Consider the following 24736-nt stretch of genomic DNA (forward strand, 5'->3'; position numbering starts at 1 on the left):
AAAGGTCAAGGTTTGTGAGAAGTGTGGAGGAGGAGGAAGGACAATAAGACTCGCAGTTGTGTTGTATTTTTTCCTGCTGCGGGACATTCCCATCAGCCCATCTGTGCTGATAGGAAGCAGGCCGCTCTGACGTCAATCATGCTTGAAGAACCAGTGCAGCAGGAACCAATATCCCCACCTCCCTCTCTTTCTTTCTCTCCTTCACATCCACCTCGTCTGAATCACAAGCATTAAATCTCCTTACATGGTTCTCACCCTGTCTTTCCTTCAGTGCATGGGAATTTTTTGTCATGTCACGGTTTCCTTAATCAATAACTCAAGAGATCGCAGTTTCTATTTGCATGTGTGAAAGCGCTCAAAGATGACACAATTGGTGCTGGAGGTGTAAACGTCTATTACTGTCGACATAAGCAATGACGGCTCTCCCCAAATGAATCTCCACAAATCAAGCATTTACAGAGGACTGAATATGAAGTGTGAATGTGTGCTGCGTTTGCAAAAGCACAGTCTATCGCAATCTATTTGAACTGTAGTAATTTGCTTTATGCTACTGAGATTCATTGATTTTTAAGCTTTTATTAAAATTAGAAATGTTGTCAACTGTGCATTTCTATCTGTGGCTTTAATGCATGAAACTGCACGTATGAGGATTCACATGTCTTTTATTCTATTGTATCTTTCAAATATTCCAACAGCCAAACTTGACTTTTGATTTCTTAAAATGTATACAACTACCACAGTAAAAACAATGCAATGCATTGCTTCTGGAAGGCTTGTGATAGGACTCACCTGACAGACAGACTTTGGTGAGAGAAGGCTGATTCACAGCAGGAGACCTCCTGCAACCAGAGAGAAACAGGCCAGAAACTGTTAAAATCAGCTGCCCTGGTATTTAACAAGGTGCTGCATTATTTTTTTTTTTTTACAGTGTGATTTAGTGAAAGCAGCAGTCGTTGTTGCCACAGCACAAACACGAAACAGATGCTCCGTCCAGTTCTCTGAACTGGACGGAGGTCAGGTTTTCTTCCGCGCGACATCGTTGTGTCTAATTGCAGTTTCAGCTCATTGTGACCTCTCTCTGAGGTTACATGGACCTCTGGCAAACCTGATGCAACTGCAGCCACTGACCTGGTTCAGTGATCAGAGGGAGCATTCATGCACATACGAGATGAAGTAAACCCTTCTTCCAGCAAAAAAATGTAATAAAATGTCACTCAATGCTGCTGCAAACCAACTTTTGCACCATAAGCACAAATCTCTCTGTATGTGTGAATCTACACTCTGTTTAACTTGAGTGCTTCCTCCATGAGACAATAGCAAATACAAATGTTTTTGATGCATTGGCGCCCCCAAGTGAGGCATGTTGGTATTTTGAATTATAGCGTCTAAACATATTTGTGAAAGCTAAAAATCGGCATGAAGAATCATTTCTATCAGCTCGCAAATTACAAAAAGCCCCCAGTACAAAAACCTTCATTGCATACTTGAAGACATTCTGCAGCATGTAGTCACTCTCCCAAACACAAGCAGACACTAGAATAACATTAGGGTAGGACTTACTTATTGGATGCACACTGGACATTTGTTAAGGTGGTGAAATTGTTCCTGACAGTCCGAAGGCTTGCCAGAACCTAAAAAAAAAAAAAAAAATCAATGTAAAAAAAGGAATGAGAAGAAGAAGCCCACAAGTGGCAAAGGCTGGGTGGAAGTAGTTGAAATATCAGCATGAAAAGGTATATAGAAATATTACAGGTTACAATTTGACAATCACAGGAGGCTGGAGGACTGTGATAATGTGATGGCTACTCCAAAAACACAAGTATTTTTTATTTTGCATAGAAATGCAGCTGCTTATTGTTTTATCTGAGTAATTTAAAGCGTTGGTTAGCAGTGACTGTTGTGCAGTCTTTGCAGCCGTCTCTCGATGCTGAATGCTGCTAGTCACATCCATCCAAATCAATTCTTAACCTTTAGGCATTACTGACGTGCAACAGGTTAAAGTCAGCACGTTCATAAACCTGGATCTTCTCTTAAATATGTTATAACAAGGTGGGAAACAATAACTGATGCATTCATTAGGCTGCAATCTATCTACCAAAGTTCCAATCATCACATTGAATTGTGGTTGTTTGGAGCTAATTGCAACAATCAGAGAGCGGGAAGTTAAAAGGACCAACTCAACTTCTGTTCAAGTTGTTCAGTCTAAAGGACGTAGCCATGCCTACTTAAAGCCACCAGGGGGCAGAGCGGTTAATCACACCGAAGTGTTTCAGGGTTCATGAGGTGCTTCAGGTCTTAAAAGCCTTTGGGGACAAATTAGTTTCCCAAAGAAATGCTCCCTAGTAAAACATAATTAATCATCATCAGCTCTTACCTGAGCAAATGGAGTCACAATCATGTCCTCTCCATGCCTGAAATGGGATGTGAAAACTATTAAAGACGATATATGTTGTCAAAATGATATTAAAAGGTCTATTATTGCTATATAGTTTCTAACGCGATGTCAGAAAAACAGCGGCCAAACTGTGTTATTCATGTTCTCTCTATAATATCACTTGAACCGTTATGTTCATACTACAGTTCTTGATTGATACTTTTCATTTGTCAAGGAAGTAATTGACACAGGTTCGTACAAAAATAGGCTTTTCATGTAGACTATTTATTAAACTACCAGAAAACATGCTATATCGTGGTGTATCTGGTTATTGAGATGACGTTAGACCACATTGCCCAGCCCTTTACCAACTCACAGGTCTCCAAAAATGGAAGAGTTCCGAGACAAGGACTTCGGCGACAGTTCGTAGTCGCTGTCGGAGCGGTACAGGAAGGACTCCCGGCGCTGGCCGTGGCCCGCCACGTTGGGATGCAGCACCAGACCTGAAACCGGGGAGGCCTGCAGGTCTGAAGGACTGCAGCACAACGAGGGACCATTTTCCCCTTCAAAGCTAAGAGAAGACAGAGATTAACAACAGCAATCAGTTAGAAAAGAGACTCCATCATCAATCTAATAATCAATCAGTGCCTATCAAATCATCATCATCATTATGTACTAAGTACTTTCAATAAGCTGCCACTAAGTACTGGCTTGCGCAACATGTTCACAAATCCCATCCAGGAAAGAGGAGGTTGCATAAACCCCACAATGATTACTCACCCATCCATCCATCCACGGCCTAAAAACCAAACTAGTGTGCTCATTAAATAAGTATGCTTTGCTGGTGAGTGAGAGGAACTGCTGCTCTGCGTCTCACTGGAATACCGTCCGTCCATGACAGCTCCACTCAGGAGCAACAAGTAAGTAAAGAGCTGTGGTTTTTATTCAGCCTTGTGTATTTTTTACAGTGACAGACACACTTATCCAGATCCAATGGATCTTCTGGATGCAGTAGCGCTTGTATCTACCTGCTCGGGGAGCGCAGATGGTAAGTAAGTACAGTAGTTGAATCTGGAACAAGCATCTCCTCTCAGTGCTTGAGATTAATGCTTTCCTACATGGTCCTTCACAAATAAATCAAATCAGAATAAAATAAATGAAAACATGAGATGTCTGATGCAACATTTAATCAAATAGTTTTAAAACCTAAGCTAATTTCCAATTGTTCCTGGCCTTGAAAAAAAGCAAAACATACACAGTTGAATTGAAAAATATGCAATTATAGAAGACAGACGGAGCAGATAGATGGATAGAAGTCCTATCAGAGAACTTATCAAGACATGACAAAATCCTCAGAGCACGAGCAAACCAGCAAGCAGTCGGTTTAATACAAAGTGTAAACTTAATGCCAACATCTACAGGCCAATCTACCCAGCATGCTCGCTGATGCCACAGAGAAACCACCGCAGATGCAGAGGGGATGTAATCTGTTTGTCCTCATGGTGTGGGTGCAGGAGCAGGAGAGGACAAGCTATTGTGCAACCAGATGATCAGGTCAGATGGAGTTTAGAGTGAAAGGTCAAAGTATCAATGCCCCGCGGGAATAACGGATGCCACAAATCATGAATCACCCTCGCTAAGTCCGGAGTTTAGCCTGGATAATATAAGACACGTTAACATTTCAGTCTTTATTTCAGTTGCAGTAGAAAAGTGTCCGCATTGCTTTCATAAACACACTCAGTGCTCCGTCAACTTCTCTAAAATCTATTTCGGAACGGAACAACTGTCCCAAAGATCACTCAGCCATTTGCCCCACATTTCGACATGTGGGATTAAACGGGCACATATCCATCCCACGGAGACGCTCTCAGTCCCACACCTCTGCCAGCAAAGCTCAGATTAATGTGAAATGTGCAAACACTGATTACGCACAGGCAGAGCGATAAACGTCATCCGTGTTGCCCTTTGCGTCATCCAAATCCCAAACTTCACACAGCGTTAACATGCTTCACCTACAGCGATTAAAGTCTCTTCTGACCCAAGCAGGAGACCACAGTATGTCACAGCGACGCATCGTTTCTGCAGACTCTGATCCTAGATACTGTACCCTCACAGCAATGATCTGCTACAATACATTGTACCAAAACTCACTCAAATTCTACCAATGCTGATCATCAATCACTCTCAAACATCTAGACACAATTGGAGAGGAAAGAAAGACAGAGAGGCTCAAAACACTCAAAGAGACGGTCTAGATGAAGAGTTTAGCTCAGTAAAATATTTTCAAGAAAGAAGAAATAAAAAAGGAAAAAAGTCACCTGGGAGCCGAGAGGTGTGCTCCACTGACCACTTCCTCGCTGAAGTCAAAGTGCCCAACCCTGCACCTAGGGGACCTCCGCAGCATTCTTATCTCTCTTTCACCTCCTCCGGTCTCATCAGGCAACAAAAAGTACCGCTACTGTGGCTGCTCGCTCATACACACACACACACACACACACCACACTGACAGACCCCGTTTCTGTGCAGCAACAGGCCACGTGCTGGAATAACGTAGGCTTGGCAGACACCAACAGGCAGATCTGGGCTGGAACGCTCACAGTTGCTCTGTTTATCTGACCGCCTGTCCCTTTCCCCCTCTATATTAAGCCACAGCAGATTAGTCAGTGCGTTCATCATCCAAATCGCCCCTCGATTGGCTACCTGTGGTGTCCTATGAAAGCATATGCACTTACGTTTACAGTGAAAAGGGAGGTATGAAAAGGAAAATCCAGATTTGAAGTAATATTGACAATTGGAATAAAATCAGCTGTTTGCATAACCTGTGGCTTTCAGGTCACATCTACTTAAACTCACAATCATCACAAATGCCATTTTTCTTTACCTTTGCAAGTCTCTTTAAGTATTTTGAAAATGATCGAGCCGAATCACAAAGGTTGATTTTTCTTCTATTAAGAATGAAAACAGCATGATCAGAATCTCACAAGAGAACACTGCGAGACGACTGTTAGTAGGGTAGAGGTGTGTGGGACAAGGTTTCCAAGATGTTGTCGAGAGATAAAACAGTCCAACACCATGCGAAGAGATGCAAGAATCGTATTTACCTATAAGGGTAGAAAAGCCTGGCTGTGAGCGTCTGAGATTTCAGCGATGAACGTCTTAATTAACGGACAGGACTTCACTTCTTTGTCAGACTGCCATCCTTGTAAAAATGACCTAAATAACAGAATGTTGCGGTTCTGGCAGAAGACAGTGTAAAATTAATTCAGTGTTAATTTAACACCATGTCAGAGTTGATATATTGCATGTCCACACATCAGTTGAGTTCACTCATCTCTAGAGGCAGAAAGCAAACCTGCCCGATAGTGTGACTGACACGGTGACATTTGGAAGAGAAGAACCAGAGCCTCCCTTTATCGTCCGAGTGCAGACAGAAGAAACAGGCTTTCTGAACCAAGACCACCGCTCTACTGTAAATGTTTGAAAAGCTCCAGAGTGCACACACCAGATCCTGTAAATAAAGCGTTTTTTGAATGTAGCGTGATAGAAAGCGACAGAGGACAGTTGATTCACACACACACACACACACACACACACACACACACACACACACACACACACACACCTCCTGTGTCTCTTTAGGCTGCCGGTGGATTGATTGTCATAATACTATTGGTTTTTTGGGTATATATTGTTAAACGGGTGCACGAAGGGTTAAAGGGGCTTTTTTCATTTCATCTCGGCGTTGAGTAAAGCTCATCCCAGAGGAAAACCCTCGGCACTCTGCTCTGATCAGCTTCTACTTTTCATTATTTCAACGATAAAGACATTTTATGATGAAATAACGTCATCATCTTTCAACGCATAACGAAGAGTAGAACTCTAACGGCGCGTGCCCAGAGAGCAGCACAAAGATGCTGGATGATCCAACCTATTTTAAATCTACTACTGCTGCTCCTGTGTGAACTGTACATCATCTAGTGTATATCTGCTCATCAGCCGTTGCTTTTCCTGAGGTTCTCCAAAGATTTGATCTTTCCGTTTCTTTGTCTTTAGAGTTCATTATCTGATGGTTTTAAAGATGGAGCATGTTGTATATATTGTGAATTCCTCTGAGATAAACATGATTTCTGGCTCTATAAATACACTACACTGGACTGACTTAAGATATGCGGGAAACTGCAGAGAATTATCGTCAAACACTTGGTATGTTATTGGCAACATCTCTTTCCAGTGTTTTACACTTAATCTCTTTGATCAATGACTTTCCTGAACTCTAACTCACCCTGGAGCAGGGACATTGTTGGCTACTTGAAACAAACTACTGCTAAATAAGGCTCTGTGTGAGTTAAATACATCTCAATAACCAAATGCACCAAAACACAATAAATAAAAATAATTAACAAAGAGAGACAAACGGCGTGAAACAACAGCTCTCTTTCTCGTCCTCTCACACAAACACAACGACCGAATTCTTACCAGGTATTCGCCACGGTGAAGCGCCTGTATCGACGGAGACGCTTGTTCACCACCTGCTTGCGAAAGCATCTCGGTGAGCTGTGAGGTGACAGTTTCTGGCCAGAATTAACAGCGCGAGCACTGCACGAGTCAGCCTGGTCCGACCCGAGCTCCCCGTTCTCTCCACTGACTTCCATTAGTGCAGCTGTGTTACAACAGAGTCTGATGCAAGGGGTTTCCTTCCGTTTAAAAGCTACGGCCTTCAGAAGGAACAGTTGAAATAACACCGTTAAAACTATCAAGAGCCTCACTGGTTTTGTGTTGAAGAATAAGGAGTTATTGTGTTGTAATCAGATGCCAAAAAGACATACAGAAGAAAAGACTTCTCCTTCCCGGATATCAAATTCACGATACTGTGCTTATAAATATTCCCTCAAATACTCAGAAGAATATGACTCTGTGTTTATGATTAACTCGATTGGTAGAAATCTCATGGATGCCTCCTCCCCTGCAATATTAATAATGCAAATCAAAATCCAAAACAACATCATCAACCAGCTTATTGGCTGATCAATAACAGCTGATGTGCAATAAACAGAGCAAACGTTTTCCAGCTCCTGACCTTTAATCCAGATAAATGCAACCCATGCTGCTAAAAGGGCAGTAGAGCAGAGTATGAGTTATAGAGATGAAAGCAGCTGACAATACAGCTCTGAAGGGAGCCCATAATAATCTGTGGTTTAGTGGGGTGAGTCATAGAGGTTCAAAGAAAAAAGGGGGGGATGTGGCAAATTGCCATTCAATAAAGTGAAGTAGTAGCCATCATAAAGAACATTCTGCCAAGGAACAGCAGCCCAGTGCATCCTGCCTCAGAGGTAGACGCAACAACAACGTATTCAGTTTAATGACTGCCAAATTATTTTGTACCATCTGATGTCTTAGAAATGAGCAACATTTGTGTTCTTCTCTGGGTCACAGCGTTACAGTTATGACTGTAAGAAAAAAAACTTAAAGTAAGAAAATAAGGTGTTAAAAACACTGAGATGAACCAAAATCAAAAATTGAAATGCCAACTTTGCTGCTCATTTGCAAATCCAATGTTGGAGGTAGACCAGCCTCCCACTGTTACCAAACAAACAACTTGAATATTCTGCTCCTACAAAAATAAAAAATAAACATAGTTCTCAAAATAAATAAGAACAAGAAGCTGAGAACTGCAGGAAAATTAGCAAATGACCATGAAATTATATATTAATTATACACATTGTGGCATTACTGCATCATAAACATTGTATCCGTGTGATGATCGTCTTTGGTTTGTCTTGTTGAGCCGTACCTATCAGGGTCCGCCTGTGTGATGTCGATGCGGGGCAGAGAGGAGATGGGCAGACTCGTGGGTCTGGTCCGGGTCACCGGATCTTCTTCAGGTGTGAGCGGCCTGACCCGGTCCCTCTCCGTTTCCACCTGTCGCCATGACAAAGGAGGCAGCTGCAGGTTGCCAGAAAACCGCCTGTGGACTTTGCACGATTCCACCCCGAGTGTGCTGCCGCTGGGAAATTGTCCCACAGACGGCTCCTTATCGAAAACAAGACAAAAAAAAACGACAATTTCACGAGTAAGATGTCGATGAAGTTGGTTCATCATATTTAACAGTAACGGTAACATTTCTCTGTCAGGTAAATGTAGTAGTGCAATGCTTTCTTACACAGTAAGAACTATACCGCTGAGTTGCATATTTTTTTTAAGTGCTGTTGTTTGTATGAGCGGATCTCGAGAAAGCTGCAAGTTACTACAGTTATGTTTTTATGCTCTTCACTACAAAGAGGAAAAAAACAACCATTTGATCAAAGCTTATTTCAGGCCAATTGACATATTTATGAAGCAGCGCTGAATATAAATTGCGTGTTTAATGTGTCTGGTCGAGTGTGACGGTTTCGGTAAGGAGCCCTGGGTGCTTCAGTGTAATGACGGGTCGTAAACAAACCGGGGCACTGGGGAAACAGAGGCGGTGTGCCAGAGCTCATTCTGCATACATCACTCGCCACTTTATGTTCACCGCGCGGGCGAGTGTAAATGAAAACCGCCGACAGGCTTCAAATGAAGAAGGGAGATGGGGAGGCACAACGATGCCGAGGGACAAATGGAGGATCCAGGAATTCCTAGAACACGGCTTCGGTTAACAAGAAAACATTTTGTCGTCTATTTTGTGTACCGGGCGAAGTAGACGAGACAAAGAAGTGGAGTGTGAGAGAAAGAGGTTGAAAGGAGAAAGAGGGACAGCTAATCGTAACTTGATGAGCCCGCACACGTTCAAACTACTAATATGGAAAAATATTGGCAGATTGTTGTTAATAATAACAAAAAAAAAAAAAACTATCTTGACTCAGATTTCAAAGCAGGACATTATACATTTGAAAAACCAGTGCTCTATACAGTGGAAACACGATGTTATGATGATGCATTTCTGTACTGCATTTTCTTATTAATTACTGGCCAACATATACACCAGTAATGATACATCTCTAATGAGCTTATATTGGCCGATAAATGGGTCCTGGCATATCTATTAGCTTTAGTAGGTACCAAGGTTATAGATTATTCTAACAAATGAATCTACTTATCAGTTTCTCAAATTACAAACTATTTCCCGCAGCCCGAGCTAATGTCTTCAAATGGCATGTTCTTCCAACCAACAATCCAAAACCCAAAAGGTATTCAACTTTCTATCATAGAAATCCTAACATTTGAGAGGCTGAACTAGTGAATTGATTACAGGTCTATCAAGTAAATAATGGTTTCAGCTACTAACACTTGTACTAATCAAACAGCAGGACAAGCAGCGCCTAACTAAGCTTGGTAAAAAGTCAAAAAGGTCCTCTGTGAAAGCCCTTTCACATCTGTCTTGTTGAGTTGATGCATCCAAAAAACTGTAACTAAGTTACATCTCTTCAAGGGGCTGCAAGTAGCGTCATCTGCTCCCATTAAAATGTCCTCTTTATCTTTAAAAGTACACCCTTCATGTCTAAATTGGCTCTTCGGTGAGGACAGAGAGAACCTCTCTGAGAATTGAAAATGACACGACGAATGGAAACAAAGCTAAAATTAAAATCATTGAGTGAGTGAATGAAGTGAGTCAGAGTGATGCTGCATGAGAGCTAGCAGTGATCTAAGAATTAAAGGGAGAGAAGACAACAGAAAGAAAGAGGAAGACGTCCCACCTCCTCTTTCCAGTGGAAGTGACAAACAGTGTCCACTGTGACACGCTAGCAAAGAAGCAACATGAATGACAGTAAAGTGACTGACGTGGAGCAGGGACAGAGAGAGATTGTGAATGAGAGAGGGGAAGAGGAAACACAAAAAGAGGGAGGAGTCTGCCTTCCTGATTTCCGATTGTCCATAAACACAGCTCTGCTGACTCCTCCGCCCATTCCAGGAAATGCAATTTGTCTGATTCATTGTTGCTGTCTGTTTAGGACAGATTCTTCCTGTCCAGGGAAAAAGAGTGATAATTAAATCTGGCAAAACACGACTCCAACGACTGTTCTGGGAGCGCTTCTTCTCACACAATCACTCTCGTCAAACAAACTTTTATAATCAGAGACCTAAATAGTCTCTTGTCAATATGTCACAGTGACATTGCCGTAAATTTCACTATCAAACTATCCATCAATTGCATATCGATTGCACCTTTGACTTCTGGACATGTAATTCCAGTTCCTCATTGATCCCTCGCCTGTGGACCAAATAGCACTTGGAAGAGGAAATACTGCTGATTCACGTTTGAGTGAGTGTGTATAAGCCAGGAGGAGGATAAGGGTGTTGATAATATTAGAATTCAAAACAACGGTAAATTTAGAAACCTGGATTTATCAGATGTACGCGGAACATGGTCATAAAAGGACAGGGATCGCCATGAAAGGTAAAACAATGAGTCCGAAATGGAGGTAGTGCGGCTCCCGTGTCAAACAGAGGCAGAGTGGGTGTGTTTTTTTCGCTGAAGATGAAAGGCCTCTCTTGGCCGCTGTGTCTAAACAACGCCAGTGTTCTCTGGGATACTTCCAAAAAGCCTTTTTGAAGAAGGTGGTATAAATGAGACAGCGCTAGCAGTGACGCTCTAACAGCACGGCTTGATGTGGTGCCTGAATTATTGACTCGAGGAGCCAAGGAAACGGGAACGAAACGGTGGGAGACGGACACTCAAAGATGTTGAGGTGAAGAACAGCAGATGTCTTTACAGAATCATATTTCACTTTTCTGTGAAATAGAGAAAAGTGACTTTGGCTTGAAAATGAGCTTCTAAAAACCATGATAAAATATAATAATTCAACTACTAATTCATTGATATTTACAAACATTGTCCTTTTCTAGAATTAATTTTTTCTGTGTCTTTGTTACTTTTTTAAACTCATATTTTAACTCGCATATATCTTTAGGTTTGGGATGTACTACAGGAACGTTTGAGCAGCATGTAAGCTGCTGAAAATAGAATGACTGTCTATTTACGTACACTGAAATAGTGGAACATTTTAAACATTAAAAAAGCCTGCACAATCATTCCTGCCAGTAAGAAGCATTTTAGGTGCTTATAATTAAAGCTTTTCATTTTGAAAAATGTGCCATTGCCGAAATCACAACTGGTATGCAAGAAACAAATCAGCATGAGTCATTCATGACGTTAATGGCAATTATGCTAAATTAAACTACGCATTTCCTCTATTAAAAGGGGGGAAAATAATAACTCTATGATATGAGTTTTACTGTATTTTTGTCATTATCATAAATATTCAGTAACGAGCCAGTCGTGAATTGTAGGGGGGTTGGAGGGTGACGGTGGTCAGTCACAGCAGGAAAACTTTCATCCTCCAGGGTGCAGCTTGGCCTCTGAGCTCCTGTTGGACAACAGCAACGTAAATGATCTGGCAGTCGGTCCGGTCATAAACACCGGTGGCGTAGAGGAGAAACAGATGGGCCTCTCCGTCAGATCTCCGTCCTGCCTCCTCTTATCCGTGTTTCCACTCGGTCCATGCCCTAAATGTCTCCTGGTGTGAACTGTCCTCTAACGCCGTTCCTCCTCTCCCCGGTCAGCCTCCTTCTAAACTCTGCATCACTCCTCAACTCTCGGTCTCTATGATCTTACTAAATCTCTCTCTCATGCACAGACACACACACAACACACTGTCTCTCTACCCCGCGTCTCTCTTATAAAACACACACACACACACACATCTCGCTCTCTGCGGCGTGTCCTGCTGGATAGCGATCTGTTGTGTACAGTACAGTCATCTGTTTATGAGTCACCGACATACTGCACCTTGCTGCCCGAGTGTATTCCCACTGGAGCTCACTGTGTCTTTGTTCGGGTGGAAACAGAGGGAAGGCAAACATTTAAACACAATTTACAGCGACTGTGCAAACTGCAGAATTAGGCTGTAAACTTTCGAGGTGAGAAGCAGGATTTCAGATAAAAAAGAAATCACAAGTGGCTGTGTAATGAATGCATGGAGGGATTCACGGTTGCACAAAAGAATGGTTGGGAAAATCAGTACTTACATCGCCTGGTACAACCCCCTGGGCACTCCTGCTTTTCTTCATCCTGAGGGATGTTCAGCCAGATCCTCTCTCTCTCCTCCCGTCTCTGATCCGTTCTCCAAAAAACGCAGCTCTTTCCTGCTTCGGGCAGCTTCACCAGTACGCCTGCACATGGGAGGCAGCGAGGAGGGGGAGGTTATTGATAAAGTAACCAGTTCCAAAAGTTAATGCTCCCTCACAGTGCCCATCATGTCTGCAATTGTTGTCACACTTGTGTTATTGTTCCGACTTGAATAATGAAGCTCTGAGTCCAGTACTTCGACACGTCTTCTACGCTGCATTGCATTGCATGAGCTGTGGTGCATTACCTATCCCAGCAGTTTGTGGACATGCACACTGTAGAACGCACACGATGAATGCATACTTTGAAGGTAGATGAAACACAGTAAAAAAAAAAAAAAAGGTATGAAAACAGAACTGTATGGTTTTGACTGCATCGGACATGTTAGCATGAGGATGTCAACGTGCCGACATTAGCATTAAGCTCAAAGCACCGCTGTAGGAGTCTAAATGCAGTTCATTAATATTTGACTAATGAGCATGCAAAAATCTAAGCTCGGATGTAAAACAGCAATTTACACGGTTCATTGATTTAGAGGAAATACTTACAGTATTTACAGGTTAGTTCATATTTACGGTAATGCAGTTACTCGTTTAATTCAGTGCACTGTGCCCACTGTAAGAAGAGTCCAACGGAGCTTTAGCATGGCTCTGTAGACTCGGTCCTGCTTCTCTATTTAACAAACATAATAAATCTGCTCAAGGCGTTCCTGAGATATTGCTTCCACGACAATGGACAACCCGAACTTCTGAGATGTTACATGTTGTCAAACCAAGAACAGCTGTGCAACAACTTTGGCTAAATAAATAAATAAGTAGGTCAATTAATCGTACAAATGGGACCAGACATTTGATGCCAGTTTGCAGCACTCGATACTCTGTGCAACAGACACATTTCAGTTGGCTTTGTGGGTGCTGTTAAATGTAGGCAATTTGTAGTTAATGTGCAAAAACTACAATAATGCTCCTTTAACCCTGGTATGCATTACTGCATATAAGATAAGAGTGATAGCGTGCATGGTGTATGTGCCTGAAGGTCTGTTCGCTCAGACCCGTCTGTCAGCCTGATCTGAATGCTGCGACTGTACACTCATCAATAATAGAAAGACCACAGCTGGCGGAAAATCACCAAAAGGCAGAGATGAATGACTAATCTTTGTGACAGAAATTAATTGATGTTTTCCATGTCGCTATTGATCGCCCCCCCCCCCCCCTGTGGTCCTAACCCATCACCCCTTATTTAACAGGCACTGTGCCCTTGTGATGAAGTCTGTAGACGGTGACGGAGGCTGTTGTTGGTGCCCTCAAGGTGCTGCCAAGTCAAGTGTCGTGAAAAGAGAATTTCTCGGTTGTACAAACAACCATACCTTGTTTGTAGCTTTCCAAACAACATCTGTACTGGATGTGCGGCTTCCTGTTGCCCTCAGTAATTAAGAAAAAAAGAGACATGGGAGGTAAAATGACAGCAAGTCACACCGGGATTAGTTCTTTTGAGCATCTGTAATATTCAGCAGCTGGTTCAAATCTGAGCAGGAGAGCAAAGTTCTAAATAATGTATACGAGTTTGAATAAATGTGTCCATTATAGGCTTCACAAGAACACCATTTAAATGATTCACACTTTATGATACAGAGGTAGTAGATGTTTAGGATGAGGTGGTTATTGTGACCATAACAGCAACGTAGATAGAGCAATGCACAATTCATTATTGTTGAGTGTTTTGTATTTCAATAATATTTATATTTTTTCCATAACTTGAACTGACAGTCTTTTAAAACCAAGGCTCCTCTTCTGTCAAATAACTTCTTAAACTATAAGCCTCTCAAACGGCACCGTTTCAGAAAGTCATTTATAAGAAAATGTTTTTCTTGCCATCAGAAAATTCTTCCATCGTTCCAGTGGATATAATTAAGCACGGGACTGTATTTACCATGTCACTTGTTCCTGTTGCATATTTTTGCAATTAGTTACACTGCCGGCTTAGATTTGAATTATGTGTGCATGTGATGCGTGTTTGCTATCCTGTAACTAATGGTTTTCATTAACCATTCATCTGTTGACTCATTAAATTAATGGTTTTGTCTATAAAATGTCAAAAAGTTTGAAAAGAAATGGCCATTAGACTTTCTCAGAGCCCAAGGACATCTTCACGTTGCTTGTTTAGCCCAACCAACAGTCCATATTAAATGAATAAAGATGAAAACAGAAACTATGGTGTTCCGAGGTAGCTGGAACCAACAAGTTTTGGGCATTTTTGCTGACAAATGAATTAAACAATTAAATTGACTAATAAATGAAACACCAAATCATGTGAGTGTTACTATTGTATCTCTTGTAGCACACGGTTTGGCTATACACACTGTAGCACTGATATATTGCACTGGGTTTACCAGTGGCTTACATTTCATTATGATCTCTCGTCAGTGTTTTGCTTCATTTTGAATAATCCTGTGTTTGCATAGTACCTTTCAAAACACAACGTTTGGAATATATTTATTTTTTAGGAAAAACTGACGACACATATTTGAGCACTTTGAAATCAGTGATCACTTCTGAAGCTCATTATCTACAAAAAAAACCTGCAGCTGCATCCAAGGAAAATAAATCTCCCCAGTAAGCTTATCAAAAGTAATTCAATTAAATGAAATGTTTGTTACAAAACTCACTTTTCCCTTGCGATCAGCACTTCTGTGAAAAGTTCAGGGCCCTGTGACTACATCCAGGGAAGGAATGAGCCGGAGACTCTGAAGTGCATTTAAAGCTCAACCTGAGAGACCTCTCAATCAAACGAGACCAGTCTACAAAAGAGCCTGGATGGAAAATGCCCTTCTCCACATCTTAGAGAAAACAAGTCTCAAGTAACCTCTCATCTCTGTAAGCCCAGCAGTCAGTCATCCCCGTTGTGGCTGCCTGTACCTCTGCAAATAATTGATCGTTTATGTGAAGCGGACAATAGAATGCATGGTCACGAGGCAGCACTCGAGATGCAGATTGCAAGGATTTGACTCGGAGAGCACTCCGGGGACCATTGTGCTGGGCGTACACCATCGTGCTTCATTTACAAAGCAACGGTCATGGACAAACTTTATTTTGAAGCCATTATGCATTAAATTAAACATGGCTGCTTGACGTTCATTCAGTATGTACGAGTCTAGACTCTAGACTCTAGAGTGTTGTCTATGGGCACACTTGAGAGGAAACACAGCAGATTAATTGCATCATCTGGTGTTCTTGGGAACATAGTTTGACAGAAAATGAATTAGTAACAACAGATTTATCATCAAAGTCATTTATTAATCATGAATGACAAATGTTTACTGGTCCCAGCTCCTAAAATCGGAGTATTTGACATTTAATATTATAGTAAACCGTATATTTTGGGCTTTGAACTGTTGGCCCAGCCTGGGCTTTGGGGAATTGTTGTAGGCGTTGTTATCCCACTCTTTTCAATCATTTTATAGACCAAATAATGATTTGAAAGATCAAAAGAAATGGCAGATTGATTGATAATTTAAATAGGAAAGTGGTTAGTATGATTAGAGGTTTTATGTGTAGTGTAGTGTACATCAAGTGAACTGAAAACTCCTTGTTTGCCCCGTGTATGCTGGAAGATACATCAACCCCCATCCCCTTTGAACCCGAACAAGAATAAGTAGGTATAGAGAATGAAGAATGAAGATATCTGCTATACGGCACTCATCCACCATCATTCAACCCTTCATTGTCATGGCAGCATTCACAAAGCAACCATGACAACCAATGTTTGCTCTTTTGTCACATATTTCACATCAAAAGGTCAGCAGGGCTGCAGGGAGAACTTTTGCCCCGTACGACCAGCAAATCTATGTCACACCGCTGCCGTGCACAATGGAGAGCTGTGGAAGGCGAGTCAGTCGCTGTTGTACATTTAAAATCGATGGGCGGTCACACAAAGGTAGCTTTTGAGGCGGCAAAACAAAGAAGACTCAAGAAACCAATGCGTGGAACCCCGTTAATATTACGTCCTGTTACTCTGTCGTCAAACAATGAGAGCTTTCAAAGCCATGTGTGCCACGACCACGATGAATTAACTTTCCAGTGGTCACGCATTAGCACCCAAAGAAGTCAGAGTTACTATTGTAGGAAGGAAACGTTCAGAAAAACCAGAACATATAGCGCGGTGCACGTATTAAGCAAATTTACTTCACTTACCCAGTTTTGATGTATTCTGTATAACCCTTCAAAATACTCACTTGTCAAATTGTGAGTGCTAAATGGAGAAGTAAGCAGTACTGGTCACAAGACAAGACAGCTGTTGAAAACTGCAGCCGACGCCGTTTGTCTGTTGGGCCTGTCCACATCCATTCAATCAAAACATCACCAACACCTGCTTAATAGAGTGGTGCAGAAATGAGTCCTCAAAACTGTACATAAATCAGCATTTATGCACTTTTCAGTTCCCAAACAACACATGTAATAATCCAATTACAATGTCCCATTGGATTTTTGTTGAGGGAACCAGTACCATGCGAACTTCCAGGTTGGCCAACAAACATCATCCCTGCAGCACTCTATTCACACATCGGGAAGTGTACTTTGAACACCGATGTCCAGTGACAGCATCATGTGTCTAAACCAATATAAAAATTGCTGTTCTGGCACTGATGCTCAGCATCCAGATATCTCCACAAAGCCTTAGGTTTAGCTGAACTTTTGTGACCAAGTAAAAAGAGATTATGCAATCTTGTTTTATCACCACGAAAATACATCTAAGATCAAACAGATTCTCCTTCTGACCTTGAACAACAGAATGCTGTGGTTCTCACTGAAAGGACTGAAACACAGCTCACTGAACTGAGACACAGCTCACATTACACTTTATATTTAGTTCAAAGACCAGACCTCAGTGTTCCATCATATTGCATCTCACTGGAATCGTTTTACTGATATCATGTTGCATTTTGAAAGCATTTAAGCATCTTCCTGTTTATATTCGATTCCTAATCTTAAAAAAAAAAAAAATCACTGTCAAAGCAAATAGAAGAAAAAGAAGAATAAGGTAGACCTCGTCTCTTTTGGCCCCCAGTTACAGATTGAACTGCCAGAAGCACAAAGTCTTCAAACTCAGTCGTCTTTTGATTAAACGGTCAAAGTATTTACATTATAACAGCACAGATGGCATGATGCATGTTGACAACAGAAAGCGAATATTAAAATCAAATGTATTATTGCTCATAATGCAAATCACACCTACACACTGGATCACTTACTGACTATTTATGTGGCTGAAAATGTATTACAAACCGCAGCTAGAGATAACCAGGTGAATTTGATTTAAAACAAAATATATGACCCACGGATATGGACAGACTTACTGACACTGTATTTTGCTAATTTCTAAAATATCTGAATAATTGATCCGATATAGAAACAAACAATATTTATAAACTGAGCTGCTGGTTCAGTGTTGTGTGTGTGTGTGTGTGTGTGTGTGTGTGTGTGTGTGTGTGTGTGTGTGTGTGTGTGTGTGTGTGTGTGCGCATCGGGGCGGAACTCCGCTGTGCGCGATACAGAGAGCAGAGAGGAGAATTGTCAACGCGCGACCATGTAGAGAGAGAAATGACATGCCGTCGTGTAAATAAGATAAATAACATGAGGCTATTTAGTTTGTTTAATAACAGAACACGGTGTAGACCTGTTCTACAGGAAAGGTAACCTTAAATGACTTCTGTTGTGATCTGGCGCTATATAGAAAATAAAATTAAACTAAATTAACTTGATCTTCAAAGGGATGCGGGGCGCCCCCCTAATATAATAGTAGGGGAAACACTGAGGTTGCTAGCAGACTCCCATGAACAGCAACAACACGCCAGCTGTATTCACTGGGTGCCGTTTGCTAGTCAGGTCAGGTCTCTTTGGTCCCATCTGCAGATTAGATCAAAATTTTGACAAATCCATCTTAATGTAATTCATACACCACATAAATATTAAATGTTTTAAGGCAAAAACTCTTTTCTAATGTTATCCCTCCTTCCCACACCGTTTGTGTGGGCATGTCCGACACACAAAGCAGCTGATGCACTTCTTGCAGGTGTCAGAATTGCAATAATAACAACCATAAATTAATTTATGCATTCTAGCTTATTAAAAGTATTATGTCTACATCTATGACAGAGAGAGGGACAGACAAAGTTTACATCACCAGAGCTCCTCCATTGATCGACAAGAGAATAACTAGCTCAATAAAGTCAACATAATTCCTTCTATCATGTAATCTAAGTAGAAACCTATCAAACATCATTCAACAGTTTTCCATTGTTTCTAACACTCACCCCAAAGCCATATTAGCTCTATGAAAATATCAAACACTTGTCAACTTGAATAACTTGTCGCTAAAAGAATCCCAACAGCCACAATGGAAACTTTGCTTTTTGTGTTTGCATTCAGTGCAGTGAAGCAGACTCCAGTAGAAAGGAACTTTTGAGACGGGTGAACGCTGAGAGGAGTTTGTTGAGGAGAAAGCGAAACAACACACATTTGTGGCAGCTGAGAGATGACGTCAGCGTGGAGGCCACATGCAGGGAACCCATTGCACAGACACACACAGACACACACAGACACACACAGACACACACACATACAGAGAGAGACAGAGAGAGAGACTCTGAATCTGTTTCCACCGGGCCACTTGTCAGAAGACCATTTGTTTGTCATATTGCCGAGGCAAATATCATCCCTAGTCGAGTCATGAGAAAGTTGCTCTTTCAAACAGACAGTACAAACTGTCTTAATTGGTTTAGGATGTAGCAAACAAATATAAAAACGGCAACGCTGGTGCATGTACATGCTGCGGCCAGGAGCTCCCATGAATTTGATTTGTTGTGTTTTCGTGTTTAATTGCTGTAGCACTTGTGTCAAATGACAGAATACTGTACATTAATCAACATCAGAAAAGGAAGTGTGGGGATTGGATAAAGTGCAGCAGACCTTGAGACGATCACCGCCCACCGTGGACCACCGAGCAATGCCTGCCGGACCAAACACCACCGAAAGCGAAGTCAACTGCCCCGGGGAGGAGAGCCGAGATGGGAGCTAGGCTAACCCAGCTAGGACCTAAGGCTACTACACTACCCAGCCTATTACTGGTTAATGACCAGTAAAAGGAAAATAAGATGGATGAAATAAGCCTTCAGGTTACCCCAGCAACGAGAGGTCGGTGACTGCTGTGAACACACAGAAGCGTTTTACTTAAAACGGAAAGACAAATGTAAGAAACCGGCAAAAACATGCAACAAAGGCAACTAATTGATTGCTAAACACGAATTGGTTTACTTACATGTAGTGCTGTTCAACTATGCGCTATGTCAGAGACCTATCAAACCATTTAAAAGATAAAAGAAAGAAATGAGAAATAATTGGTGGGCCAGGGCACATGGCAACTGTGACTCTGGATGAATCACTTGATTGGTGTTTGAACAGCCCAATAATTATGAGGGCGTTAAACACCCACACACACATAAACTAATTACCCCAACGTACTCAAATCGCCCAGTTCAACTTCCATTGGAGGTATCGTGATTGAAGTACTGTGTGCGTCAGCACTTCATCAGTTATCCATTCACAAACCTTGCCATTGCCAGCTACAATGATTAAAGCTTTTGGGGTGAATTATAACAAATGACTTGGAGAGTAAGGAGGTAACAGAAGGCTTGGCAGAGTTGGCAGGATTCGGGGCACAGAGGGGGCCTTTGGTGAGTGTCACCAGTTGGCACCCTCCATGTCAACATGGCTGTGAATCCCTCAGATGACAGCCGAGACAGAAATGAATCAGTGTGCTGCTTTGACCTGTGCTCCTTTGAGACACTCTGAGGTTGAAGTGAATCAATCAGTAAATCTGTATTAATATCTATATCAGGGCTGCAAGGGCATGCTCCCAATCACATTCATACATATATGCCGGGTTAAAGTGGGTCGTAACAAACAAATTGAATAAATCTGATTGGAAAGTCATACATAATGACGTCACACAAGTTCATTTTTTTCATGTGCTGCAGCCTGGCGTTCCTTCCAGTAAATGCCATCGAAACACTCAATCAACGAATCAGAAAGTAATGTCGCCCCACAGTCATTTTCCCCTGTTGCACCACTACACCTGATCTTTCTGAGAAGCCCCCGTTGGAAGCGAGACGAAAGCCGAGACGTGAGATTCGTCCAACGGAGCGAATTAGTGGAATCTGCCTGAAGCTCACAGACAGACTGGGAGCCTTGATCAATCCCTGTAGATGCTGTTAATAAGTTCAATAGACGTATACAGCGGGATATTTAAGAGTGATTTAAACAGCTGTCTGTGCAGAGTACTCGACTAAACCTGACACAAATAGATTTGAAGCGTGAAAAAACCTGAGGGGTCTCTGTGAGAGTAAAAACTATTTCTTTGTGGATTGCGGTACAAATGTTACAAATGCTAGAAAGGATCATCTTTAATACTGACTAACCTAATGTGCTGCAGACTTAGTGTTGTTTATTTCAACCAATAGCTCCATAGCACATGGAAAAATAACATGTTCTGCTTGACAACCAATGAATAAATCTTTCACACCACTTACTTTTTAGCTGGAAGCCTTTTTCCCCATATTCCCACCCAGACACTATAATAAAATGTACTCACAGCTGGACCTCTTCTCCTTGAGCCAGTGTTGAGAGGATGGGCGGGAATTCACGTCAGCAGACTGTCGACCTGAAAGACGAACAATGTATGGATTACACATATCACAGCAAAAAAACAGCCAATAATATAGGCCAGCAGAAATGTGATTGATCAGCAACAAGGACTCCTGACAATATCACAAAAGGGGAAACATATTTCCCTCTGACAAGCATTACTATTGACAAGTCAGAGTTGAAGGAAAAGAGTGGAGCTATAACAGTGGAACCACTGAGACGTGTAAATGCATGACTGTTATTACAATCACAGTTCAGATGACCATTCAGTGCATACACACGCACATGCACACAACGCTTTCTGTATTCACAATCAGCTGTTATTTTGGGGGTTGTTTTTTATAAAAAAATGACAGTTCCCACGATGACAAACACTCGCCCAGTCTGCAAACCTAACTGCTTTGCGCAGACACGCCATGTATTCATCATCTGGAAGCGGAACATCAGTGTTCAGCAACAGAAAATGCTCTATAGTAACACCAGTAAAGCCACCAACAAGCCAGTAAAGTGAGTCATCAGTCTGGTAGCCGAAGCCCTTTTGAGAAGAAGCCGGATGTATGTACTCTGTTGTTTCAGCGCTGACTGAGAATAAAAGGACAGCGGCCAGCTGAGTTCACGCACCACATGCCCGGGGCACTACAGAAATGCTGTGAACTGGGCTAAAAAGGAAGCGCACCTCTGAAATCTCTTCCTAAAATGTAACATGATAGTATGTCACACAAGAGAAATGTTACTACAGCTAAGAGCTCGCATGTGATGGCAAACTGATTCACAGCTCTAAAAAAAAATATTTGTAAAAGAAAAACACGTTTTGAAATTTAAATAGAGCTTATTGTAAAAACAGTGGAGACATTGTAAGATCTGCGCACATCTTAGCCGATGTTCAGGCACCAGCAGAGTTGGAATGTTATTGTGGTAGCCGAGACATTCGTAAGGCGATGTCCATGAGAACAGGCAGAGATGAACTGCTGTGGTGTGTGAGCAGCATTCATAATCCCTTCTTACTAACCTCAGTGAAGAAGCTTCATGGTTCTGCTGTACTTAATCATGCTGCCCACAAACCCACGCATACATGAAACATTTTAAGAAGTTAAACTGAATAATTAATCAGGTTTGAATGTTAAACGTGCGACACTGGAAAAAGAATGTGTTCATGAACACATTATCAGGGAATATGTTTCAACTGCACTGACAATACCTCACACTTGTTGTGATTGTGAATTTTACATTTAGACACATGCCAATCCCAGTTATTTCAGCTGGATTGATACTTTTGCGTGCACACATTTCCGTGTTCATTTCACGGTGTAAAAACCACGATGCATGTGCCCCAAATGCAGCAAGCAAGGACGACAGTGTTACGACAGTGGAACACTTTGGTTTTATCCTTACATTATCTCAGTAAATAAACCTTGCTGTAGACACCAAATGACTCATTGTGGTAGCTTTAATATACATTTTAAAAGGTTAAGCACAACCAATCGCTACCGTGGAGAAGACGAATAACAAACTGTTACAATCACCCACAGTCTCCCCTCTAACACGGCCTATAAAAAGGTCACTATTGAGTCTCTATATTGATACAAGTCAGTCACATTAAGTCCCAGCAGCGATATGATGTTGATTTCTACTCGGGTGAAATAAAGGGCCTGACTAGTGCCATTTATTTTCTGGATGTCGATGGTGGACCTCATTTAACTCAGACTTCTTTGCCAAATGGACAGTGATTGATTGTATAATGGACTATAAAACACTTGGTTGTAGAGTGACCACTCCAGCAACCCCTCCAATGTCTCCACAAAATATTCACTCCCCCCCCACCCAAAACCTTAATTGTCCCTAACTCAAATACATCTCAAACTCAAATCAATAACATCCTCTCTCCCTCAACAGTGTGACACTAAGTGGGAAAGGCTTTTACCTTGTCTGACCTCATCATCATCCAAACATTTGTGCAGGCTATAGTTTCCAGAGTCGCACGCCCTTCCTTTAGAAATGTGTTTCAAAGTACACACACCGAGTACAACTGAACGGGTCAGCTGACAAAAGGAGGAGAGATGCTCACAATGCAAAGTCCTGAGAGAGATGAAGCCTACGTACAGACGATCAGCCTACGTGTTATGACTGAATCAAAAGACCTTTCAGTGCAACTCAACATATTTGAGTGCCTCACGTTTCCTCGAATAGCTTCTGTGCAGCTCAAATGACGCCACCTGAGCATCGTAAAACATATTGTTTTGCAAACCTTGGGAGCAACAACATTCCCTTAGTATAATTTACTTTCGATGGATTTATGCTGTTGATCCACCCAATTATTACCCGATGAGGTCAATAAACAGCTATACAAAAATAAACATGTATTCCCCTTTTTCGCTCGGAGGCACATTGAGCCATATGTCTTTCTCACAGGACGGTTTACATGCGGACTTACCGAGGGGATTATCTGCTGTCGCACGCGCTGGTGTGGTTGTGGTAAACCGTGTGGTCTCCCGTTTCTCTGCCGCGCTTCTGAAGCACGCGCCCCTTTTTATCAGGTTCCATTTGTGCCATTCGCGCTCGTTCCCATACCCGACCCCAAGAGCGCATCGATTGGCTTTGACACTGGCGACGCAAATCCTTCCGTTTACCAATGGCTGCCAGTGCGCACGCCCTCCCTTCCTTCCCACTACTGCCCTGCGTCCATTTGAATCCCTGCCAGCGGAGAGCATTGTGTGGATGCGTCTGCTTCACCAGTTTAATGGACCTACAATCCCCCCACTCACACACACACACACACACACACACACACACACACACACACACACACACACACACACACACACACGCACACACACACACGCACACACTCCACAACCCTCCGGCTCTCTGTCGTGTATTGACTCCCTGCTGTGTTTTAGTTGATTGTCTCCCCAAATAGTTATCCACATCGCCTATGACTTAGTGAGACAAAGTTAAACTGCTGTAGGCACTTCATGTATCTCATTAGAGAGCACAGTGTTCCAGAGGGAAGTTGCAATAAAATGTTAACATTAAAACCAAGATAAAAATAATGATCAGAAGTTTTTAATTAGTACCCTATTAAAAATGCCATCGTATATTACAATATCCATGCATCTATGTATAGCTATCTATATCATCTATCTGTCTGTTTTTTTGTGTCGTGTAATAGACTTATATTATCACACAACTATATAATGTGCTGTGTTGCATTGGGTTGAGTGTTGTGTTCAAGACCACTGAGCAGTCTTTTGGAGTGATCTTGATGCCTTTGCTGTTGCCAAGCAACAGCTGTCGTGGAACAGAGATGAATGGGTGTCCCTGGGCTTCATTCATCTCCGTCTTCACCTTCATCTTTTGTTCTTCTCAATGTCTCTCTCTCTCACATAGAATAAAACACTGGTTGAATTTTTCACTCACTCAACAGACAAGTAGGGCCCATCAATGTGCCATGTTATGGGTTTTTGGGACATATGCACAACTTCTTATTCACATGGTCTCAATATCAGTGGTGTAGGGGCAATACTTACTTCTTTAAACACTTTTCTTACCGAAGTAACT

The 24736-nt window shown here is 41.9% G+C and overlaps 1 protein-coding gene across 5 annotated transcripts in view; it reads right to left on the bottom strand.

Moving 5' to 3' along the window:
- Positions 1-23810, bottom strand: part of LOC142956330 (3',5'-cyclic-AMP phosphodiesterase 4B-like) — a 44296-nt gene extending 20486 nt beyond the window's left edge. The window contains exons 1-8 of one of the 5 annotated variants that reach the window (XM_076097863.1): positions 23610-23810; positions 21126-21194; positions 12380-12523; positions 8166-8404; positions 2751-2945; positions 2375-2411; positions 1561-1631; positions 790-839 (exon numbers count right to left, since the gene is read on the bottom strand). In XM_076097863.1, coding sequence (XP_075953978.1) covers positions 790-839; positions 1561-1631; positions 2375-2411; positions 2751-2945; positions 8166-8404; positions 12380-12421 — 634 coding nt within the window. In that variant the 5' untranslated portion in view covers positions 12422-12523; positions 21126-21194; positions 23610-23810. Of the gene's footprint in view, positions 1-789; positions 840-1560; positions 1632-2374; positions 2412-2750; positions 2946-5475; positions 5883-6850; positions 7090-8165; positions 12524-21125; positions 21195-23609 lie in introns of those variants that run through there. The other 4 variants (XM_076097862.1, XM_076097861.1, XM_076097864.1 and 1 more) reach the window with 4 other exon arrangements.
- Between the last annotated feature and the right edge of the window lie 926 nt (positions 23811-24736).

Source organism: Anarhichas minor, unplaced genomic scaffold (assembly GCF_050575085.1).
Source record: "Anarhichas minor isolate MPS153535 unplaced genomic scaffold, ASM5057508v1 ptg000024l, whole genome shotgun sequence".
Taxonomy (NCBI): Eukaryota; Metazoa; Chordata; class Actinopteri; order Perciformes; family Anarhichadidae; genus Anarhichas; species Anarhichas minor.